Source organism: Amphiura filiformis, chromosome 13, assembly GCF_039555335.1.
Source record: "Amphiura filiformis chromosome 13, Afil_fr2py, whole genome shotgun sequence".
Lineage (NCBI taxonomy): Eukaryota > Metazoa > Echinodermata > Ophiuroidea > Amphilepidida > Amphiuridae > Amphiura > Amphiura filiformis.
The window spans coordinates 16,241,568-16,263,121 of NC_092640.1; the positions used below are offsets into that span (position 1 = coordinate 16,241,568).

Below are 21,554 nucleotides of genomic sequence, written 5' to 3' on the forward strand. Positions count from 1 at the left end.
ATGATTTTTAAAGTTCCTTATCAGTACTACCTGCTGAGGCTACAAAAACATGACCTTGCTCATGTTTACATTGTTATAGTCAAAAACAGATAATATGCATTGATAGTAAAAATCTGTTTCTGAGTATACCACTACCAGGGATGGATGGATGTGGTATAACTGGTATATTTATGGAACTTTGGCTGCTAGGAATTTTATCACTTTGTGGCAAAATCCAAGATCTTCACAAACGTATTACTGAATGCATTCGCAACTTAGCCGGCGCACAAGGATGGTACGCAACGCAATTGATGCAATGAGGACCAGGGGCGAAACATGTATTCGCCAAGGAGGCAACAAGGTAGGTAGAGGGCAGAGCAGCACAGTAAACTCACTTCAGAAGAATCAAAGACAAACCAAACAGCCTTTTAGGGCTACATTTTATCCTAAAAAGAGAAATGACTTATGTTGTAAATAAAGAAAAGAAAGCAAGAAACAACAAAATAAAAAAGTAAGAAACATAATAAAACAAAAAGGCCAAGAAAAAATAAGTAATTGCAAGTAAAGCAAAAGAAGTCCCATTCGGCATCCATTTTACCCACAAATTAATGACACTATTAGCAAAATCCATTGCCCATAAACCTACCGGTAAAGCCCATTCCATAAATAAAGTTATTTTATAAAGTTATCATTGAGGAATGTTTGATATTCATGCATGGTATGTGTACTCCTTTTCAATCTTTGAAAACCTTCTCCGCTCCGTGGACAGAGTGTAAAACGGGTACATTTCTTTAAAAGAGCATATCTTCAAAAGTTGTGAGCCGATTGATATAATTGTTTTGGTTTCTTAAAGCTAACGACTCAAGGTTTCTTAACATACCAAAATATATTTGATCAACTTTTCAGAAATAGGAGAAAAAGAGGGCACAATGAGGGGCCTCTTTTTTGGGACACCCTGTATATGTATAGCCCTATTTGTTTTACCCATATGGATCAATAGCGTCGTACATCATTGCATGCAGTCACAGTGGTTAATTATGTAAGAAAAGAGGCCGTTTTAAAACTTGCACCTGATCCCATAGCAGTCAGGTTTTCTTTAACAAACACATGAATGTGTTGAGAGTTGACTCATATGGACTCAGATGCAACTTTTAACACAGTTTAAAACGGTCTCTTTTTTACATAATGAACCATTGTGACTGAACGCAATGATGTTTGACGCTATAATTTGCTCCATAGGTGTAAAACAAATAAGGCTACACATATCTTTTTACAAGTTTGCATTTCGGAAGAACATTTTTCGATTTATTATAAAAAAAAAAGTATTTTGGGGGGAATTTATAAGTTGTGCAACCTGTATATTAATAAACAAGTAAATAACTATTATTACGATTGTCTTGAAGGTATCCGTTAATATATGTCATTTCTAGTCAACCCACACCTTCGTCGGAATTCATGGTCATACTCCGATTGTCTTGAAGGTATCCGTTAATATATGTCATCTCTGGTCAAGCCACATCTTCGTTGGAATTCCTGGCCATACTCCGATTGTCTTGAAGGTATCCGTTAATATATGTCATTTCTAGTCAACCCACACCTTCGTCGGAATTCCTTGCCATAGTCCGATTAACTTGAAGGTATCCGTTAATATATGTCATTTCTAGTCAACCCACACCTTCGTCGGAATTCCTGGCCATACTCCGATTGTCTTGAAGGTATCCGTTAATATATGTCATTTCTAGTCAACCCACACCTTCGTCGGATTCCTGGCCATAGTCCGATTGACTTGAAAGTATCCGTTAATATATGTCATCTTTAGTCAAGCCACATCTTCGTTGGAATTCCTGGCCATAGTCCGATTGGCTTGAAGGTATCCGTTAATATACAGGGTGTCCCAGAAAAAATTACCGAGTGAATTAAATTGAACGTAAGTCGAGAAGTAGGCATCAAAATCAAAATATGTAAAATGTAGCGCATAGCCTATTATATTGTGCATCACGTACGAAAATTTTATTTGATTCGGTTGACTGGTTGCGAAGAAATTAACGATTACATAATTCGCGCATCAATGCAGTTCATTCCAAGTTTGATCACAGGCGGTTTTTTTCATACTCGCTCACAGCTTCCTAAAGTTTGTGTATCTCATTAAATTGAGTCCACATTATCTATTTTATAACCCGACGTTGTTATGTTATTTCTGCTTTCACTGAAGATGAATAATAGTTTGTCCGAGAAAACTTTGATTTCTGCAATTGGAAGCTTTCCAACTTTAATTCTTTAGGTTGTTCAAATGTTATATTTTAACTTTCCAAAGAACATTTGAGCCAAGAATGGCAATGATCAAGTTCTTACAGTGTGCGTGTGATTTTTGATACCTTGTAACATTAATGTTGAATTTTTAAATGATTTTAAGTTTGCATTACAATTTCTACGAAATATTTCAAAAACTTTCAATTTGTGAGAAATAATTGAAGCCACCTGGAATTCTTTTATGCAATAATTCTTTATGCAACATTTATATCAACATTAATGAAAAAAGATATTTACAAGTACTGAGCATCATCTACAATCAAGCTTTCATTTTCAATATCGTGCAGGTTTTCAAATTTGAACAAAACCTAACTAAATGTTTTGCAAGAAATAGATTGTTTAAAAAGAACGAAAATGATTTCACAGAACAAAACATGAAGCCCATTAACAGTTAACCACTATAATAGTGCGCTTTGTGTTGAATGATCTTTCTTTCAAACTTGGAATGAAGTGAATTGACGCATGCGTTATGTAATCGTTCATTTCTTCGCATTCAGTCAACCGATTCCAGTAAAATCGACGTATGGGATGCAGAATAAGATAGGCTACATGCTGATGTTTAGATTTGTGGATTCTGATGTCTATTTCTCGACTTACGTCCAAATTCATTCGCTCGGTATTTTTTTCTGGGACACCCTGTATGTCATTTCTAGTCAACCCACACTTCGTCGGAATTCCTGGCCATAGTCCGATTGACTTGAATGTATCCGTTAATATATGTCATCTTTAGTCAAGCCACATCTTCGTCGGAATTCCTGGCCATAGTCCGGTTGACTTGAAGGTATCCGTTAACCCTAACCGTACTAATTACAACAAAATACTACTTATACGCTGTTCATGCGTGCATCTCACGTGGTGTGATGACGCAATCGCCCTAAGTGATAGGCACGGTTTCGCTGGCCAGCGAAGCCCAACACCCGTGGCTAAGTGTCGCCGAGTCAGTGGTTGGCATGCGGGGGTCCCGGGTTCGAATCCCACCCAGAGCAAACAACTTTTTTCTTTGTTTTCACTCTTTATTCCTTCCTTCTTTCCCTTTCCGTCGCCAAAAAGCCCTTAGGCGGTTAGGGTTAGGTTACCACTATCGAAAGTCATATGATTCCTTAACCCTAACCGTACTAATTACTACAAAATACTACTTGATATATGCGCTGTTCGTGCGTGCATCCCACGTGGTGTGATGACGCAATCGATCTAAGTGATATATAGGCACGGTTTCGCTGGCCAGCGAAGCCCAACACCCGTTGCTAAGTGTCGCCGAGCCAGTGGTTGGCATGCGAGGGGTCCCGGGTTCGAATCCCAACCAGAGCAAACAACTTCTTTCTTTGTTTTTCTCTCTTTATTCCTTCCTTCTTTCCCTTCCGTCGCCAGAAAGCCCTTAGGCGGTTAGGGTTCGGTTACCACTATCGAAACTCAATATATGCTTCCTTAACCCTAACCGTACTAATTACTACAATATACTACTTGATATGCGCTGTTCGTGCGTGCATCCCACGTGGTGTGTTGACGCAATCGCCTTAAGTGATATATATGCACGGTTTCGCTGGCCAGCGAAGCCCAACACCCGTGGCTAAGTGTCGCCGAGCCAGTGGTTGGCATGCGAGGGGTCTCGGGTTCGAATCCCACCCAGAGCAAACAATTTCTTTCTTTGTTTTTTCTCTTTATTCCTTTCTTTTTTCTTTCACATCGCCAAAAAGCCTTTAGGGTTACATACCACTAGTAGGCCTGGGCGATACATGGAAATACGACGAGTACTTTTTAGGGTTTGATGCTTCAAAATGGTATATTTTCTCTCATTATATGACATTTTTGTTGTAATACTATAGTGCCAAAATTCATACGCACGGCTTCAGTTTTTAGTAAATATTCGCCCTACCATATTGTAACTTTCGGCTTCGAGAGCGCACTGCCATTTTAAGGTGTTTACGGTTCAGTGCGTTAAAACAAAAAAAGTCTCAGGTCAACTTATGTTGAGTTTTTGATCATTTGGCATCTAAATCATATAGTTTCACCTGATATTAGTGGCATTTAACTGTGAGAGTTCTGAGTAATTTCACCCGAAATTAGCCATTTTCCCATTGAAACCTGTGTAATACATTAGTGGTATTTAACCTTAAGCGGTTAGGGTTAATATATGTCATCTCTGGTCAAGCCACATCTTCGTCGGAATTCCTGGCCATACTCGAATATCCAAAGGTTGGAAGCTGTACAAATAAAATGAATATAACAAATATGAGAATTATTATAGTCCAGCAGTAGCTGTGACCAGCAAATTTTAAAACTAACTAAAAGGCTGATAAATATGTCACATGCCTCCACGAGATTATACATGGTGAAACAGCTGGTTTCAATGAATATGGTGATGATTTGTAATGCGATCAAGCAAAATCAGTCGGAACTCGCAAATATCGATTTTGAGATATAGCCAAACAAAGGTAATGTTTCCTTTTCTTTCCTATTGTTTTGGAAACTCTTTAATTGCTCATATCTTTGGAACTGGTTGTTAAAATTCAATGGGGTTTTCTGCAAAATGCAGCTTTGTAAATGCCTCTTACTATCTTGTAAGAAAATAAAAAATTAATATTTCCGAGTTCCGACTGATTTTCCTTGATCGCATCAAATTTTCTGTTAACTTCAAATCACACAGTACTGGTTGATTGAACAAGCTTATCAAATGCTTGGAGAATTTTTGGAGTCCAACGATCGTCTGTTTTTTTGTAAAAAGTGACACATTTTTCTAAAAGGAAGTTTTGAGAATTTCAAAATTACATTATGGGTTTATGGGTTCTTGAGTTATAGGTAATAATGTAAATTTTCATAACTTGTCATAACTTAATATAATGTAAGCGGTGGGCACTCATTATGGTATGGTACGCGCCGAATTGAAACACAAGATCCCTTTTTTAAGTCTGCTGTCAACTACACTACTCTATAGTCGCATTTTATTAAATACAATTATTAATTGTGATGCTATCAAGCAAAATCAGTCGGAACTCAGAAATATTGATTTTGAGATATAGCCAAATAAAAGAAAGCTTTCCTTTTGTTTTCTTTTGTTTTGGAAACTATTTAACTGCTCCTATCTTTGGAACTGCTTGTTCAATTTCAATGGGATTTTCTGCAAAATGCAGCTTTTACTATTATTTTACTAAAATGCTTTTTACTATCCTTCAAGAAACTGAAAATGTAATATTTTCGAGTTCCGACTGATTTTGCTTGATAGCATCACAATTGAAGCATTACATGGATGGCGAGAATTTAGCGTATTTAGCGAGGGCGCTTTTTAAAAAACGACGACCGCTAGGGGGCAGAGTTATATAACGACTACGGAGTTAGATTTCACAAGTGGCGCAGTGGTCTCGAAAAAAAGTTTGTGCAGTCTGTGCTGCAAAAAGTGCTCTAACTAAATATAAATACAGATTTGGTGTAAAAACATTTTGAAGAAAAAAATCACAAAACACATTTCTTGGAACACATTATAAAGAAAAAACAGAAAAGTTCAAAATTTAAAATTTGGCTTTTGTATTTTGTCTGCTTTTGTTTTTTGTAATCTAAAGTTCCTGACAGTCCATTCCAGGAATTTATTAAAGATTTTATTCTTAATATCTTATTTTTTTAATTAAAAATACTTTTTTGAACTAATAATGCCTTTTGAGGCAAAATCAGTAATGCGGATCACACTTCCATCGTGTATAGTCGCCCACCGTGTAAAATAATTGACAGCTCTAGCAGAACAACTCAAAATCAAATTGTGTTGAGCTCTGGGTACTTTAATTTGATCATTTATCTTTGTTTACAATTTAAAGTTATTCCATGAGAGATGGGAAAACCCCCTTTGCAAGAGTTGGTGTGGAATAACATTTTGGGAATTACCTTTGTAATGTTTTAAGGGGTACTACACCCCTCGATAAATTTGTGTCTTTTTTTTTCTCTCTCAAAACTAATAACACAGTGGTAACAAAAGTTATGTATAATATAGGGGCAAGGAATCCAATTACTACACTGGAATTTCAGTGACCCAAGACAAGCGGTTTGTTATTTATGATAAGAAATAAGGTACAGCTAGGATGTACCTCGTTTCCTATCATATATACTGAACCGCTTGTCTTGAGTCACTGAAATTTCAGTGTAGTAACTGGATTCCTTGCCCCAATAATATATATAACCTTTGTTACCAGTGTATTATTATTTTTGAGAAAAATGCAAAAATAGTCACAAATTTACCACAGGGGTGTAGTACCCCCTTAAGCATGCTTTTAAGGCAATTCTTTGGACAGAAATATTAAAATATTTCTGTCCAAAGAATTGCCTTGTAATGTGACAGGCCTGTGTTTGAGAACTGTTCAGGTTTGAGACCTTTCTTCTATATATATTGAATTCACCGTAGAAGTGATGATGTAACATGATTAACTACCATAGCAATAGGTTAATACAATTTTTGTATATATCGCACAGCACTAGTACGTTCACGTGGTACCCCTGCATTGAACCATAGATATCAAAGAACAGGAATTGTATATTCAATCTATGATTGCAGACATACACAGGTGATGAGTGCAACCTACTTGTAGTGCAGGGTGATATATTAAAATAACGTATTCATCTATTGCTATGGCATGGTAGTTAATCGTGTTACTTCATCATTCTATGGCGAATAGGTCTATTATATCTTGGGCGTTCATTGGGCTATTCCAGAAATTAAAGGTACTCCCCCTAAAGAAGACATGGGATTCCCAAAAAATTTTACCATTTTTTGCTCTGGGAATTCCCCCAAAAAATGGTCATTATTCTCACAACCCTAAAGAAGACATGGGAATTCCCAAGAAAAGGATGCCTTTTTAGGCTTGGGAATTCCCAAAAATTTTGGCAAAAATGTGCATGTCTTCTTTAGGGTCACTGGGAATTCCCAATATTTTAAAGCATTTTTTTTATCAAAATGGGAATTCCCAATTTTTTTGGATAAAATTTTGGTCTGGGAATTCCCAAAAATTTATGGTACAAATTCACATGTCTTCTTTAGGGGGTGGGTGCCATTAATTTCTGGAATAGCCCATTTTGTAGGCGTAGCAAGAGCCTTGGAGCCCATGGACAAGGAGCAAGGACCCTTTTAACCTGTCCATCCGCCTTAGTACCGGTACAACCCTGTGGCAGTGTGTACCGCAATATGTTCCGTAAAACATTTATGTTTGAGATTTATGGCTAGATATGGGGGGGGGAGGCACATTGTTTGGATTTTCTTGTACTCACCCCACTTTTCTCCGAGTAGCACTGGACATCCTGCATGCAACATGTCGGAATCAGGATCGCCATTTTTTAAGTAGTTATACCAAAATGCTGCACTACCCTGTAGAGAAATCAACACGGAACACGGAATTTTAAATCATGTCCCTTCACTATTCTTAAGCGCTGCACGCAATAGAGGCCAAAATATAATCTTTAAAAATCGACTTTTCACGATTTATTCCGATTAAACCCGAAGCAAGAAATAATGCCGCCAAACGCGTGCGCAGAAAAAGGCACCACTTCACCATCATGTACATAGCGAAGTTCCAATCGCGAGGTTCTAATTGCACTGGTATTAAAGAATTGTAATCACTTGAAGAGAACACACACTGTAATGCACATCACGATCTGTAACTCTAGAGATGGCAGAGATCTCCCAACAAACACAAAAAATGTTCTTAAAAGGTTTATTTAAAACATTTAAATGTCGGGTTACATAAAAGATCATGAACGTTATTGTAAAATATTTTGGGCAAACATTTTTGCAAACTATTTTGTCAACACTTGTATCGCATCACGTATTCAAAACTGTATTAGGAATGTTATTAAAACGTTTTTACAGCCTTTATATAACTCGACATTTAAACATTTTCTGTAAAACGTTGTGTGTTTGCTGGGGTCATGTCCGGGACCAGGTAAGTCTACATTTAATGGTAATCATATAAATATACAGTTGCTAATCGCAAGAATGTTTTCAAACGTTTGAAATTTGGCATACCTTTATAGGCGGGATGGAAATTCCAAGCTTTGGGAACACAGTACGGCCACCAGCTTCAACTTCTGATAGCTGTAACGTTAATATAACAGGATTACAAAAGTACCATGCAAGCTAATTAATACTATATCAGAGCATGTTTTATGAAGTTCTTAAATAACCATTGATGACTTTTGACCTTAAACTCCCTAATGTCCAGTACAATAGCTGTCTGGCTTGTTCTTTTAGTAAATAAAGTCACGTTAAGATACAAAAAAAGTCCTTGGAGTCTTGGATTGGATTGGATGACAGACACCATGACAATCTCATCTGCAAAACCAAAGCTAACATCTGTATAATTAGCCGAGGACTTTAACTGTCATCACCGCGAATGGCTGCCAAGCGTATCTCCCACTGATGAAGAAGGTGGAACAGCTTTGAACTTCTACTGCACATACGATCTTACTCAAATTGTGTCATGGGCTACCCACCAACTTTGCGACTGCTTGGAACTTATCATAACTGATGGTCCAAACCTCTGCTCTTCCGTTTCCATCGACCACACTGTTGGAACATCAGACCTTGTCAACATCTAAGCCATCTGGGAAGCTGTCTTGCAGAGGCTACATAGGAACACCTTCTTAAAAGAAGCAATCTATAAACGTCCTTTGCGTATATCACCAATGCAATTTGTGATGAAAAAAAAACTCGTATTTACAACCGAGCAAGAAATGAAGACATATCTATATTTAGGAAAGCTGCTGCTTCGCACAAAACCAGAATAAGAGAGAGCAGATGACAATCAAACTTCAGACATGCTCCAAAGTTTTGGGCAGCTCGTCGACTGATGGGCAAGGAAGGCAAATCTAAAATTCCAGTCCTAAAGTCAGACGGCTCCACATTAATCACATCCAAGGATAAGGCAGATACCTCTCAAGTTTCTTTAATGACAATTCTACCGTCCTATGTGATGATAACGGCTAGCCTATCCCAAATACTCCACTGAGAAGCACTTAAAAGTTTGGAAATTGTGTGTTCAGGCAAAAGTAGGTGAAGAAACATTTGTTGCAACATAATATCAACAAAGCATCTGGTCCAGATGGTATCCCAGTCATAGTACTCTGATGTTATCCCTTGCTACTACCACCCAATATACCGATTCCCCATGGTTTCCAAGGCTATAGAGAGACTGATATATGAAGCCATCTGGTGCCATCTTGACTCGCAGAGGGTCATGTTTTTTATGTTGGGCACCAGTTACGTTGCATGTGTATTTTTCAAACAAATCACATGCTTTTACAGGTTTGGTACTATAACTTCAAAAGTTTACATTAGAACCCAATAAAAGTATATTATTCTGATAGCATATACTCAGACGATTTCAGAAACCATACAATGGGAGTAATTATACAGGGTGACCCATATAATATACAGGGTGTAACAAGCAAAATAAGAATGAAAATATTAATTCAGTTAGGGGTGTCACCCCTCGGCGTACATTGATAATGTAAAGTTTTGACACATGTTTAATATAGTTAACTTAATCATGTTAATTGCCCCCCTAGCCATATGGAACTTTTAGCGGTCAAGGACTTCAATTATGTAGATACAGGGTGGTCAAATATCTTTCAATATTTATATAAATTTCTTTAAAACACCCCTTATCTGGCACTGGAGATGCAAATTTTCATGATTGAGGCATGTAACTAGATGTACAATAAGCTCAACAATCCAGTTTTGAAAGTTAAAAGAGAATTCGACAAAGCGTTTTCGTAAAAATGGACTTTTTGGACAAAATTGAGCATGAGGGCGCTCTTTCAGATTTGTCGCAAACTTTCTATGTTTTACTAGTTTTTAGTTTACTGAAGTAAAGAGGATCACAACCTAGGTCTGCTTAAGAAATTTGAGCCTTTTACCATGTTTCGTTTGTCCGTAGCATCCTTTTGAATGTTGCCTACATTAAATCCCTATACATAGAGGTCAACGAACTTTATTAATGTAGCAACAAGTAATTAGTAATTTTTAATTGTCTAATTAACAAATACTGAGGCAATGAATGCTAAACATTATACCACTTGGCTGAGATAAGTACAGAAACAAGTAGAAATCCATCAATAATGTTTATTGAAGATCATTTGTTCCATCGCCACAGTGCGCTTAATTGCCAGTGGCTGAGTTCAGCACTGCTCAAGAATGGCACAAATATTCATGTCAATAAGATCAGGTGAACAACGTGGCCTACTGAGCTGTAATTTGGCAGAGTTGCCAGTAATACCTCTATCATACCCTCTGTAAAAAAGTTAAAAAATTGAACAAGTAGATCTCGAGTTACAAATTAAATCACCAGCTTCCCTTTGGAATTTCCATACTCCTTTCGAATCATGCTAAGAAGACACCTTTCTGAACATAAATGTGAAGTTTCGTGCTCATTCGATGTATTGTTCACCTGATTTCAACCCTAAACGTTTTCTTATATTTAGGCCTATACCATCTACAACTTGCTGCTGGCTATACCTTGTTTAGAACTTTCAAAAGAAGTACCTGAATGTGCAACCATAACTGTTTCAAAATAGCCCGCGAAAGTCATGCAGCTAACTTCGAGGTCATGCATTGAATTGTATTGAATAAGGAATACTACGGGAACCAGCACCTTTTGTTAGAAGTCACACATGAGCATGATGAGTGAAGTGGATAACATCTATTGTTGTGAATGAGTCAATGACCTTCAATGACACTTAAGATTTTCTTTGCATACACCTACTAGTTGGTCATATTAAACCCAATAACATTGACATTTTTGGTTGTGAAAAAAAAAGTTCACCTGTACTTAGTGCAATTTTGATTTTGTGCCATATCGGCCATCTTGGATGATTTTTGCCAAATGTTCTCTAAATGCATGATTTCAATGCCTCAGTTTGAAAAAATAATTTATGCCACTGACTAGTAAAGTGCCATTTCATAAGAAACCCCTTTGATACTTTGACAATATGCTTGTTTCATGTTTGCATATATGTTAAAATAAAGAAATATATAAAGGTAAATATATGCTTATGCCAATTTTGCTCCCAATTGCTATTTTTGGACCTTGTCATTTCATTTCGTTCCAATGACCGGTCACAATGGGAAACTTTGAAAATTCATAATTCGAAAAGTTTTTGACCGATTTTCACCATTTAACCACCAAAATACTTCTATTGATGAGTTCTTTCCAGAAAACAATCTTTTGTAGCAATAGGGGCAACATGAAATTTTGATGGTTATCCCTACTTAATGTCTATATCCCAGAATGAAATGAGTACTCCCCGGGGAGATGATGGGTTTTGCGACACTCGTATCCCCTGGAATAGTGCATGATGGGAAGTAGGAAAAAGGGCTATAGAGTGTTCAACTTCTCTAAATTTCGCTCATTGTTCTGTCAAACACTTCTTTCCGTCAGGTCTTTACTTATTTAAGACAAATCAGTCCACATAGCACTTCCATCACCTTTTGATAGCAGTTGTCTACTTATACTAGCTTTCAAAACATGTTGTATTTCTATAATCTTAAAGTGCCCGTTAATTGGGGATTCTTTGTTATTTACTTACGTAAAATAAAACAGTTGCCACACGTTTATCCGGTTTTATTTCTGTCTGTTAGCGTGGTTAAAGGAAAAAAAAATACTCACGTTTTAGACGTTTACATCTATTATATATATTATATACAAGTAAATTTAACAAGTCAAATAATTTACTCACGTTTTAGACGTTTGATCTTCCGATCCGAAGACTTCATCAGTGATGCGTTCATCTAGCTGCTACACCCCCTCTGGTAAACTCCCACGGTCTAGTGGCGTAACTACAGGGCTGGTAGCGCCCGGGCAAAAAACCAAATTGTCGCCACTACCACTACCACCACCAACACCAACCCCCCCCACCCTAGAATATCTTAGACGCGGGGGTGTGGGAATGGCATCGGCATTATGATATTAAAATAAATTGCAATCATGCAATATTTTTTAAGCGAGGCCGATTTGGCGCCCCGCTAGTGGTAGCACCCGGGGCACGTTGCCCCCCCCCCCTTCCCCCTAGTTACGCAACTGCCACGGTCATCCCGGAGGGTGTTCTGTCCCTTGCATTAGCTGATCGTTTACATGATTTATTAGCGGTCCCCCGACCCGCTTTCTGTCTATTTAGGGGGTGATCAGAACATGGTTATATCGAAAAGACGAATTGTAACGGACAAGAGGACAAACAATACACTCTGAACGCTGGTCAAAAATTCCTTTTGTTATGCATAGTCGCGCTAAATGTCGATCGATAAAATCAGCACAATTCAGAGATACACCTTTTTGCTATGAAATTAATTTTCTCGGTCAAATATAAAGCAATTTTTTTTTCTTCAGTAATGTCAGTTAAAAACATAGTGCTTGGCTATACATATTTTTTTTTAATCCTGGTGTTAAAATTAGGCATGAAATTGTGTCGTTTAGTTAAGGATTTTTGATTTTTATAGGTCTTATCTCCGTCCGCGAGCTTTTTTCGGAATTCATTTTTATAGCGTTTCAAACTAATATAATTCGCTAAAGAAAAATATTTCCCACCTCTGTGAAGCACATCGTGTAGGTCTATCTATTATAGTTTTGTCAGAATTTCCGTTTTCATTTCACCTTTATTCACGTCATGCTCCTAAAATGTAAAAAATAGTCGATAATTCCATTGTTCTAATTCAGGTCCCTTCTGCATTGAAAGCAAGGATTACTCGACCAGCGATTTTGTAGCCCAAATCTCCCATTTGCGTGCTTTGGTAAATTAAAGTGGATTTTGGATATTTGCTTCCGTGATCATGGTGATAGCCTGCAATGGCAAATTATATGGTTTCCATGATTATGTCGACCATTTTGTCTGTTTGTTAACCTAGGTTAATCCGTATTAAGAGACGCACGCTTGAGGTCCATGGGAAAATCCACGGTCCAAACCAAAAATGGTGAAATCAAAACGGAAATTCTGACAAAACTATGATATATCGCTCACGGTGATGTGCGTTAGAAAGTTGGGAAAATCCTTCATTAGCGAACTATATCACTTTGAAAAGCTAAAAGGTTGATCCACAAAAATGCTCGCGGGCAGAGTTGATCAAAATCGAAAATCTTACACTGAATGACTGAATTTCACGCCTACGTTTAACACTAGGATTTGAAAAAAAATACAGTATCAAGCATTGCAGTTTTTTCCTGACATTTACTGAAAAAATTAAAATTATTGCTTTTCATTTGACCGAGAAAATTAATTTTACATTGAAAAGGTGTAACTCAAAATTTTGCTCATTTCAACACCAACATCGATCGTTTGTATTGCCTCATTAAATGACTGAATGTGCTTGTGATGAAAGAGGGTTGGTTTCAAATAAAAAGGAATAAAGATCTTACCATTTCGGTTACTATTGTTAGGAAATCATGTTGTGGAGGGTTGTTAGAGCAGAATTATTTTATTTAGTTCTTAAGGATTGTTTTCAAAGTGGACATATTATAATATGTGACTCCTCGGCACAACTGAGCCCGGATGTCGCCAGTGCCACTATTGAGATATGCTCCATCGAACTTAACAATAAACAATAGGAAACAAAGGATTTATTGACTGTTTTATTGATTTTTCACTACTTAAATGTCAAGTACTATAGACATGTTATACGTCATTTTAAAGCTAATTTCAAGCAGAATATTTTGGTTGAATATCTCAAAAAATGATGATTGGCGACTTCAGGGCTCATTTGTGGCGAGGGGTCACATATAACTGTCGGTTGTAAGTAATACCTGACAATATTGATGCCTGGTTATTGATTTAACAGAAAGTCGCCGCGGATATCAGGTTTTAAAACCATTTGAACTCGTTTAACATGTTTAAGCGACACAAAAGTCACAGTGTATTGAGTGATTTTATTAACCCAATAATTTGGTATTTCAAACAAAGATCACAAGCCTATACGCACGGGATTTTAACCCATTTTAAGGATTTTTTTAAAGGTAAATGTTTTAAATAACACAACAAATTGCAACAATTTTTTAAAAACAAGAAACCATGTTTATCAATGGAATCATTGCCACGTCAAATTATGCCGCTCCTCACCTGGGTCACATTGTGCGATCGTAATAGCGCCATCTCTTAAAGCATTTTTAGAAGACCGAAAGGAATTTGATTAATTTCGTATTTCAAGCGTTAATTCCCGCTGTATTCCCACTATTTTACTTGCATTCAATGCATATTAGTAAACGGTAATAAAATCAAAATCAAAACCAAGCGGGTTGTGTTTTTATTTCTAAGCTGGGCATGACTTTTAAGCAAAACAGTTGCGAAGTAAATCTAGAAAGACCGAAATTAGAAGCTTTTTACAAAGTCAAGACAAATAAGGGGCCCCGCCGTAGCGGGCGCCCTAAAAATCAAAACATCTAAATTAGCAACAAAGCCTCACAGTACTGAAATCAATCTCGTGCACGCACACCAAATGTTGAATAAACTAAATCAGAGTTTATGAAATGCCATGCAAGAACTGTCAGAAGTCGCACATTGGAGAAGCCGGCAGACCTTTCAGGATAAGACTATAAGAAACGTAATTTATTCACTCACGCTGTAAGAAAGGAATCAGTTGAGGAAATAAACAAGTCGGTTACCACCTCATCACGGACCATGTATCACCAGGGATCTAGAGGAAGGGATAGGCATCCTAGTCTGCTGCCCTTATTCGGAATATGTATCCTAGGTCTAGACAATAGGCGGATTAGCGGCCATTTTGTCTTCGACATGATTTTATTCACGTGTCCTTATACTTTAGTACACAAATATATAAGTTAACAGGTTTACAATATTAAAATTATATTTTGAATATACAATATGTGACGTATCATGTCAAAAGGAGACACTTTTGGGCAGGTTATCAATTTTGAGGTTTTTACATATCTTTAATATAGAGATATTTTGCTCTACAACGCCGTTTCCTCAAAGGAATCGGACATTCCTAAGCGAAGATATTGAGTTCGTAAGTTATGGTATTATAAAATTGGAAATTGAGATATCGGCCTTTAAAAATATTATTGACAATGTTGAGAGTAGGAATTACCTTGAAAAATGTCTCAAAAAATGCAAGATGCCAGTTATATTTTGGTCTGAAACTATCAGACAATATTTTTAACATTAATAACATCACAAATTCGCAACAAACCCAAATTGTGAAAAAAATCACCCCCGGGCAGATTTTTGGCTATTTCTCCAGTTACGATCCTGCCCAAAAGTGTCTCCTTTTGACATGACACGTCACATATATTCTGTAGTAAATCGATCAAATGACGCACACCGACATCGCCTGGCTAATAATTATTTGGTGCAGCAGTGACATTAAAATGAATACACGGGATCGATACACGTGAATTGCTATGCACGATTTTGATATCAGACGAAAATCTTCGGATACTGAGTTAGAAAATGATGAATATCTCCCGTAAATGAATTTTTCTCAAGAAACCAGATGTGGTCTCATACACTTGAAAATACGTGTTGAACAGATATTATAGTCGTTAGCGTGCGCTTTGAAAATTGGCCGTGCGCTTTGAGCTCAAAATTTGACCAAGACTCTCAATTTTATATTGCGTTGGTCTTGTATGGACTACAGCGCGCAGCAGGCTATAGCGGCACTCACTCAAGTGGAGAGAGTATAACCATTGACCGCAATGTCGTATACAAGCTTGCTCACAGAGCGAGAAATCAATTCCCCCGTCTATGTCAGTAGCCTTAGTCAGGTCACTTCGCTAATAATATGCATCTCATAAGGTCCGAATAAAATGGTCATGGGTGGCTGTGGATTCAACCTACCATGGCGATTTCTACTATGAAGATATCGGGGCGATGTCACTGTGTGACGGTGATTGTTCAGGTATTATATGCTTGATAAAATTAAACTGTCTGACCAGCTAGTATTCTCCTCCGCCGTCAGTGTGATTCCAGACACTCCACGTACCGTGTTGCGAAGGTGGAGGAGACTAAAGCTGTATTGACGAACACGCATGCGTTAAAAAATATGTATCCTAGGTCGAACAATAGCGTGACGTAGTTTCCGGCATTGTTCCTGTGCACTTTCACCCTCCTGGTATCACAGCAAAGCCATGTTATTGATAGGGAGGGCTATAGACAAAGGATCATATAAGCGTACTAGATGGATCAGAGAAACAATGTGGATCGGAAAGCGGGGAGGGTGCAATGCTTATCAACCACTATGAAGGAACATATTATTCACTTATTTATACGACCAGAGAGTGGGAGTGTTGCCAGAGGGGCGCAGAGATTAGATCGGCGCATTACTGATGAAGTCTTCCGATCGGAAGATATAACGTCTGTAACACAACATTTACCAATATTATGATAGTATCTTATGAAATCTAACAGTTCGGATGAACTTACTCAATTATGATCTATATTATTATTTTCATGATTTCTCGGGTGGTGGCGGATGCGATACAACGCCATTGGATTAACACATAATCATGAAATCTTCACAAACAATTCTAAATTTGTTATGTGGTGTCAAAGCAAATTTATATTACTCTAAAGCCGTTGGGATACGACAAAGTACCCAACTGTAAGTATGTTGTTTTTCAATTTATAACTGCTGATCACCTATTTTGAATGGGGCTGTCAGCCTTGTATTTTCGCCAGCCTCGAACGTCACGTGTCGCGTGTCCTATACCGCCTGTGATTTCTTGCTGGGGTAAAGCTCTGGTGCGTTTATCATGTTTATTGTGCCCAAAGTAGTCCGTCAGGTTCTTCTTGGAAACGAATGCTGTTGTAATAATTAAAGTCATCCTCGCTAATATATTTTGATAAAGGGAACATTGTTATTGTTGTTGGATAATTCTGCTACATTATGACATTTATTTATGACAAAACTAAAGCAATTAATGTCTCTGAAAGAAATAAAATTGTTACATTAGCGACTTACTGCAGCATCGTCTACGTGGTAACGGTAGAATCCACCAAGGCCGTAGTTAGCAACCTGTATAATAAAAAGTTATAAAACATCTAAAAAAGTAAACTGGCATCAAAAACAAAATCAATTCGAAGAAAACGCAGCAACAATAGCAAGAGTAAACCATACACAAGCAAACAATGAAGACTACAAACTTGTCTTGTTATTTGTCGGTAGGAATAGTGAGTTCAAATTAACACCAGAAAAACACTAAAGAAGAATTTATGAATAAAATATGACACATTTTTCATAATGGCGGCCATCTTGGATTTCAGGGGCCCAGCCTAAAATGAAAACAAATTTTAATTTAATCTTTACAACATAAATATTGTCACATTTAATCTTAAAGACTATTAACGGAACTATTTTATACCCGAAAAAAACACGTCAGAGCAATTTATGAGTAATATGACAAAATATTCATAACGGCGGCCATCTTGGATTTCAGGGGCTAAATGGTCTAGCAAAAAATGGAAACATATATTTTGTTAAATCTTTACCTATAAAAGTAATATAATCAATTGAAAAATTGCTTTTAACAAAAAATATTGCACGGTGAACGCCCTGTATTCAATAGAGGCTATCCACTTCACTCATGTGTGACTTCTAACAAAAGGCGATGGTTCCCGTAGTATTCCTCATTCAAACCAATTCAATGCACGACCTCGGAATTACCTGCATGACTTTGGCGGGCTATTTTGAAGCAGTCATGGTTGCACACAGGGATGCAAATTGTCAAAATGAGTCAAAATTGAGGAAATAATGCCATGGGAAGAAAAAAGAAAGAGAGGAAAAAGGAGGAAGAGAGAAGAAAAGAAAAGAGGAGAGGAAGGGGGAAAAGAGGAAAGAAAAAGAAGAGGAGTGAGGTAAAAGATAATAGGGGAGGGCAGTGAGGCAGTGAAGCTGCTGAATAGAAGAGCGGAAATCTTTAAAGACACTGGTTGTGCAAAATTTGGAGGAATTCAAATTATTGATAAAAAAAAGAGAGCAAAAGGTGTTAGAATATGGAAATGGGATATGAGGAAAATTACAGTTCATCACCATAGGAGGTATTCAATGTAATTCAACACGAAAAAAAGAAGTTGGGTGAAGGCAGGTGGAAACGGGGCACATATCTGAGGAAATTAAAAGAGATGCGGCAATCATATCTGAGGAAATTTATAAAGAGGCAGCAATGAGGATTTTATGGGAATTCAGTGTATCAATACTAATTTTAATGCCACTGAGAAGAGGACAAACTAGAAAATATTGAGGAAATTTAAAAAGAAACTTAAAGCACTGAGCATGTTGTGCACCCTCTGACAAAAAAAATGAAAGAGAAAATGGGGGTAAAGGAAAATAAAAGGGGAAAGAAGCCTCTGTCCTACCAAAATTTACCCCAAACCAGTGTAAAATACCAAATTTTTGCGCGCTACGCGCGCACATTATCCAGTTTTTTTTATAAGCTCAAAAACTTAACATTATAGATTCGCTCTAAAAATACACACTATGTTAACATTCTCATCTTTCAAAGTGCAGAATAAAGCTATTTTATGCATGGTATGAATGAGGAAATCTTGAGCCTAAAAACCTTGCTCCTGAGGAAGAAATCACAATTTGCACCCCTGGTTGCACATGCAGGTACTTCTTTTGAAAGTCCTAAACAAGGTATAGAAGTCGTTCATAGGATATGCAACTTATAGAACACGGATAACCTCTATACATAAACATCGAATAACTCAATTATGAAATGAGCAAACTTGGAATAACTGCACTGCATAATTATCCATATCCATAAGCTTTATCAAAATGATTGGAACCCATCAGTTTCATTGATGACGATGAGTCTGACACATCACAGTTCAACACATCATGCAGTTATTGTTAACTACATGTATGCACACAACACAGGGGCACTCACGTAGGTAATGGACCCGTACTAGTAGCGCTGTGCTGTGGGTATAGGAGATGAACTAGTTAGCGTCATATATCAAAAAGTAAAAAAGCTCTGATTTTAGTACTTGCTCTATGTTTCAATTACTTATTACTTATGTCAAAAGTACTGAATCGTGATAATCGCCACGTCTATACATAGGCCTATTCAAGATTTGCAGAGACAATGATAAATCAATTAATAATCATCATACGATATGTATACTTACCTGAAATGGGTGTGTGTGTTGTGGATCTGTGGATAACCCAGTGTAATCTTGTACACGGGGTAGCACACTACGCAACCCCATCGTGTCACCCAGATTAGATAACCATGCGATACTGCTGATACGGATATTAGACTCAACTTGAGTATGATTGTCTTTAATTAGTGCCCGAAATAACTACAAATAATAATAATAAATTAGAGTTACTTAAAGGGTCATTCAGCGATATTTTTTTAATGTTTGCACAGAGCCGGGCACTGACGCTTGTTTTATGGTTTTACACACCCGACATACACCGCTACATTCAGTGGCGTAGCGAGGGGGGTCAGGTGGGGGCACGTGCCCTGGGCACAGTCTTAAGGAGGTGCCGAATCGACCAATTCAGCATTAATTCTGCGCCCCCAAGTACCCCCAGCCCCCAAGTCATTTTTTTTTCAACACAAATAGTCATTTGAAAGATTATACCGAAATTCAACTTCATTATAACCAAATATAACTAGTTGTATTTGTGCAAATTTTCTCGCGCTCAGCTCGCAATTGTTTGAAGAACTGTGTGTGTGTGTGTGTGGGGGGGGGGCATTATGGATCCTTAGCCCCGGGCGCCAAAACCCCTAGCTACGACACTGGCTACATTTGATAGCGAAAACATTTCACACAATAGTGCTGAAAATCAAATCCTATAATTACACAGCCGTGACGTTAGTCACGGCTGTGTCTTTTTTCTTACAGGTTTTTTACACAGCCGTGACGTTAAGTCACGGCTGTGTCTTTTTTCTTACAGGTTCTTTCTTTACACAGCCGTGACGTTAGTCACGGCTGTGTCTTTTTTCTTACAGGATCTTCTTCTTCTTTCTTCTTTCTTCTGCCGACCATTACATTTGCTCTAGCATTTACATGCATTCATAGATTTTGACCTAACTTGGTCACTATCATCACTGACCAGGCCCCTACATGTCACATGAATTTCGTGGGGTCAAAGGTCACGTAGGGGTCACAGGGGTCAAAAACGTGATTTCAACTCAAAATGCTACTTCTCCCACAAATTTCGTAGGACAGTAACGCCACTTGCACACATGCATTGTTATTATCCAGTGTCTATAAATCATACACGGATTTGAGGTCAAAGGTCATTAAGGGGTCACTTCCGGTAAAAAACCAAATTCCTTCAAAAAATTTTATTAGCTAAGAAAAACATAGGAGAGTGACGGTATGTGTACATATGAATTATGCTAACCTAATGTATATGTGGTATTTTTTTGTTTGAGGTCAAAGGTCATTAAGGGTTCACTTCCGGTATAAAACGAAATACCTTCAAAATGCTACTTCTCCCACAAATTACATAGGACGGTGACGCAACTTGCACACATGCATTGCTATTACCCAGTGGCTATGAATCATACACAGATTTGAGGTCAAAGGTCATTAAGGGGTCACTTCCGGTATAAAACCAAACTCCTTCAAAAAATTTTATAAGCTAAGAAAAACATAGGAGAGTGACGGTATGTGCACACATGAATTATGTTTACCTTATGTATATATGGTATTTTTTTGTTTGAGGTCAAAAGGTCATTAAGGGGTCACTTCAGGTATAAAACGAAAACCTTCAACATTTTTTATTTGCTAAGAAAAACATAGGACAGTAACGGTATGTTCACACATGAATTGTGGTTACCCAATTCATATGTGGTATTTTTTTATTTGGGGTCAAATGTCATTAAGGGGTCACTTCCGGTCTGAGACGAAAAACCTTCAAAATTCCCCTTCTGCCACAAGTAACATAGCAAAGTGGTGCCACGTGCACCCATGCATTGACATTAGCCAATGTCTATGGGCGTTTTCATATATTTTGGGGTCAAAGGTCATATAGGGGTTATAACACGGCTGTGTTCGTGGGTTAGACCACAGCTAAGTCTAGTTCTTTCTTCTTCTTTCTTCTGTCGACCATTACATTTGCTCTAGCACTCACATGCTTACATCGATTTTGACCTAACTTGGTCACAATGATCATTGACTGTGCCCCTACATGTCACATGAAACTTGTGGGGTCAAAGGTCACGCAGGGGTCACAGGGGTCAAAAACATGATTTCAACTCAAAATGCTACTTCTCCCACAAATTTCGCAGGACAGTAACGCCACTTGCACACATGCATTGTTATCACACAGT

General features: G+C 37.6%; 2 protein-coding genes across 2 annotated transcripts in view; both read right to left on the reverse strand.

The window, feature by feature from the left end:
* Positions 1-4,348: 4,348 nt before the first annotated feature.
* On the reverse strand, positions 4,349-14,397 carry LOC140167443 (prolyl 4-hydroxylase subunit alpha-3-like). The gene is made up of 5 exons (XM_072190750.1): positions 14,365-14,397; positions 11,848-11,892; positions 8,288-8,356; positions 7,534-7,630; positions 4,349-4,490 (listed from the first exon to the last, which is right to left on the reverse strand). The coding sequence occupies exons 1-5, from the start codon at positions 14,395-14,397 to the stop codon at positions 4,414-4,416; spliced, it is 321 nt and encodes a 106-aa protein (XP_072046851.1). The 3' UTR covers positions 4,349-4,413.
* A 2,815-nt stretch (positions 14,398-17,212) lies between these two features.
* The window catches only part of LOC140167444 (prolyl 4-hydroxylase subunit alpha-1-like), a 34,560-nt gene continuing 30,218 nt past the window's right edge, over positions 17,213-21,554 (reverse strand). The window contains exons 9-10 of the mRNA XM_072190751.1: positions 19,393-19,566; positions 17,213-17,278 (exon numbers count right to left, since the gene is read on the reverse strand). Of these exons, the coding sequence (XP_072046852.1) occupies positions 17,213-17,278; positions 19,393-19,566 (240 nt within the window). The remainder of the gene's footprint in view (positions 17,279-19,392; positions 19,567-21,554) is intronic.